The 3,199-nt window shown below is 50.3% G+C and overlaps 1 protein-coding gene across 1 annotated transcript in view; it reads right to left on the bottom strand.

The window, feature by feature from the left end:
- TPBG (trophoblast glycoprotein) overlaps positions 1-2,887 on the bottom strand; it is a 4,115-nt gene extending 1,228 nt beyond the window's left edge. Inside the window, exon 1 of the mRNA XM_026059263.1 lies at positions 2,849-2,887. Within this exon, the coding sequence (XP_025915048.1) occupies positions 2,849-2,887 (39 nt within the window). The remainder of the gene's footprint in view (positions 1-2,848) is intronic.
- Positions 2,888-3,199: the final 312 nt, after the last annotated feature.

Raw genomic sequence — 3,199 nt, 5'->3', positions numbered from 1 at the left:
GGCGCGGCGGGCCGGGGCGGGGGCGCCCGCACCTCGCGGCCCCTCTCCGGGGCGACCGCTTCCTCCGGGGCTCGCCGCGGCGGGACCTGCGACGGGGGAGGAAAGGGAGAGAGGGCAGCGGGGGGCGGCGCCGGACCGCAGCGAGCGAGCGAGCGAGCGAGCGAGCTCGAGCTCCTGCCCCTGCCCGGCGCCCGCGCAGCTCCGCGCGCCCTGCACAGAGCCGAGGGGAGGCAAGGAGCCGCCCCGGGTGCGTGCCGGTGCCGGTGCCGGTGCCGCCGCCGCCCCGCCCGCCCTTACCTCCCGCCGCGGCTCCCGCTCCGCGCCCGGCGCAAACTACGCCGCGCAGCCCGAGCGAGCCGCGAGTGACTCCCGCCGCCACCCACCCCGCGCCGCGCCTGGCCCTGCCCCGCCGCCGCCGGGAGCCAACGGCCGCCCGCCGGGGGAGGGGCGGCCCAGCCCCGGCCCGCCCCGCCGTGGGGCGGAGCCCCCCGCGGTCCTGTCGGCGAGGGGCCGCCGGGGCCAGGTGGGATGGGGCGGCCATTTCGGGGCGACCTGGCGGCGGCGGTTCCCTCCCGCCGCCCCTGTCCGGGGGCGAGCAGGGCCGGGCGGGGACCCCTGCGCCGTCGTTCGGGCTGAACAGCAACAACAAAAAACAGACGGATCTTACCCAAATGAAGTGGCGCCCTCCGCTCCAGCCGGATTTCCAGGTGAGAGGACAGGCAGCGCTGTCCGGAGGAGCCGGTTCGTGGGGGGTGGAAAAACGACCACCAAACCGAACGAGCTCCGAAGCTGAACCGAGAAATTGCTAGGGTCTTTAGCGGACCTGTGATAAAAACCCAGAGCAGCAGATTGACAGCTCAACCCTGAGAGGCAGACTTACTTCATCAGGGAGAGCCGAAATATCTGTCTGTATGCAAAATATTTACTAGCTGCTGTTGCTGTGCCTGTGCCAGAATCACTRGGGCATGGCTGAAAAGCTCGGGGGTACACATGCTGCTTTGCAGAGTAATTTGCTTTGGTTACTTCTGGGAGGGGAAATCTGTGGAAGTGCCGAAAGGAGGAGCTGTCTTATCAGCCGTACTGGGCCCCTGGGAACTTTGAAGTGATCATGATCGTTAAATAACACCTAATCAACCCAGACCAGTACCTTCAAATAAGCACTTTTTCCGCAACGTGAATCTGAGCACTGGTCACTTTGGATTAGTGACTCCTTTGGGCTTTCCTTACCCTTCTCATGACTGCTTAAAAAAAAAATCATGAAATTCCACAGTTACCTTCTTTCTGCTTTCCTGATCAACTAGATTTCTTAGGTGGGCTCTTCATCTTTCTTCTGTTTTTGTCTCATTTCAGACTTCCCCAAATACACAGAAATTCTGTGTGTGGACCTTAATGCTTTAAGGTTTGTATGCTTTGTTTCTTTGGTAAAGTCAGCAGAAGTCCTGCAGGCATCCAGAGCTCTGGGGAGAATTGGCTGATGAATCCGGTATGGAGTCTTGAGAAAATGGGTCCCAGAATCTGGGGAACCAACAGGTAAAACCTCAGATCTGCAGCATTGCCCTTGCCTGTCCTGACAGTGCCATTACATACGGTGTGGAGCACCAATAAGCTGGAGTCAGGGTGGCAGGCATAGGCTGCCTAGTGGATAGCCCAGGATGCTGTTTATGTGAAGGTTGTAGAGAAAATGAAATATGGAATGGCAGAAGTAATAGTGATACAAATGAAGTCTTGGAATCACAAAGTTTTTCAGAAGTTTGGGAAGTTACTGCCTTGATGCTGAGTTACAAGAACAGTGACACTCCATGTTAGGAGTTTTTGGATTCGTTAAGGCAKATACGAGTTCCAGATCCAAATGACTCTGCTATTAAATACAGACTAGCACAATGGTTAGGTAAGTAGATAGGTAAAGGCAGCCTGCATTATGTAAGGGAAGTCATGTTTTCCTGATCTATTAGAATTCTTTGAAAAAGTTAAAGGAAAAATAAAGTTGGTCTACTAGACAACAGTCTAGAGATTCAGTCACCAGTAAGAATTTCTGAAGAGAGATCACCTTTTTAAAGTAGGTAACTGAAAAAATTAAGAAAAAATCTGAGGTAAATCATAGGAAAGAATACTTAGTGAGTATGTATGTAATTGTATTTTGATAAAATGTTTAGACACAATGTCAATTTTAATGGAATAATAGAATTAAGAGCAATTGCACTGATATACTCGTCCGTGTGGACCCAAATGGTCTTACTGGCTCTTGACATTCCATGATTGTCTAATGCATCTGTGCCTCTTGCCTTATACAGATGGTGAGATCTTTGGGCAGGGAACATCTCTTTGTGCTGCATTTGTGAAGTGCTCCATGACAGGTGCTTATGTGTGCTTCAGCATAACAAATACTTTCCCATTAGGCAGTACTAAATAGCACCTGCTTAGACCACTTATGCTTGCAAGAAGAAAAGCACTTGGTAATCTGCTCTGTTCTCTTCCTGTTTAAATAAAACAGGTTTTCAGTGATGGGTACCCCAAAAAGGAAACAGTACTTTCTGGTGAACACAGAGTGGATTTCCTGGAAGTGTTTGTAATCTGTACTTGGAAAAAGAAGTCTGGTTTTGGCTATTATAATTGATTAGTTTGTGAATTTGCATTGCACGGTCCATAAAATCTCATCTCATAGTTTTTGCATCAGCCCCRAACTTTTGACCGAGTTAAAATATAATATTTAGAAAGACACGATCTTGGCTGAAGGGTTCAAACTGGAGGAGGATTTGCCTTAAGGGGATTGTTCCAGTGGCTGATACTCTTATATGTTGACTGAGAAAGGGGGTGTGAGGTAATGCTTTGATGTCTCAAAGGAACCTACCACTCCATTCTGCAGCCCCAGGTTATGGCTGGATGACATGCTGGTCATCTGAAATTCTGAAAGGAACTTCTGACCTTCTTTCTCCAGAAGATGAAAGCTTGCTTATGTGACAGTGATGGGAATTGGTTGCTTTTGAAAACAGGTAGTTCTGTATTTCAGCTCTCCAAAGGTAAACATAGGATACCTACTTAAAGGAATACAGAGAATCACAGGGAGAACCTTTTATAACTGTACTTAGCATTTGACATTTTTGAAGTTACTACACCCCTTTTAGGCTCTCACCTTAGCAAGGAATAAAATGGCATTTATAGATGCTCATGTTACTCCATTGTCTTTAGGAAAGCCTGGCAG

Source organism: Apteryx rowi, unplaced genomic scaffold, assembly GCF_003343035.1.
Source record: "Apteryx rowi isolate R43461 unplaced genomic scaffold, aptRow1 scaffold_1540, whole genome shotgun sequence".
In the NCBI taxonomy this organism is placed as follows: domain Eukaryota; kingdom Metazoa; phylum Chordata; class Aves; order Apterygiformes; family Apterygidae; genus Apteryx; species Apteryx rowi.
The sequence above is the reverse complement of the archived record's forward strand: the minus strand, read 5'-3'. Positions and strand labels throughout refer to the sequence as shown.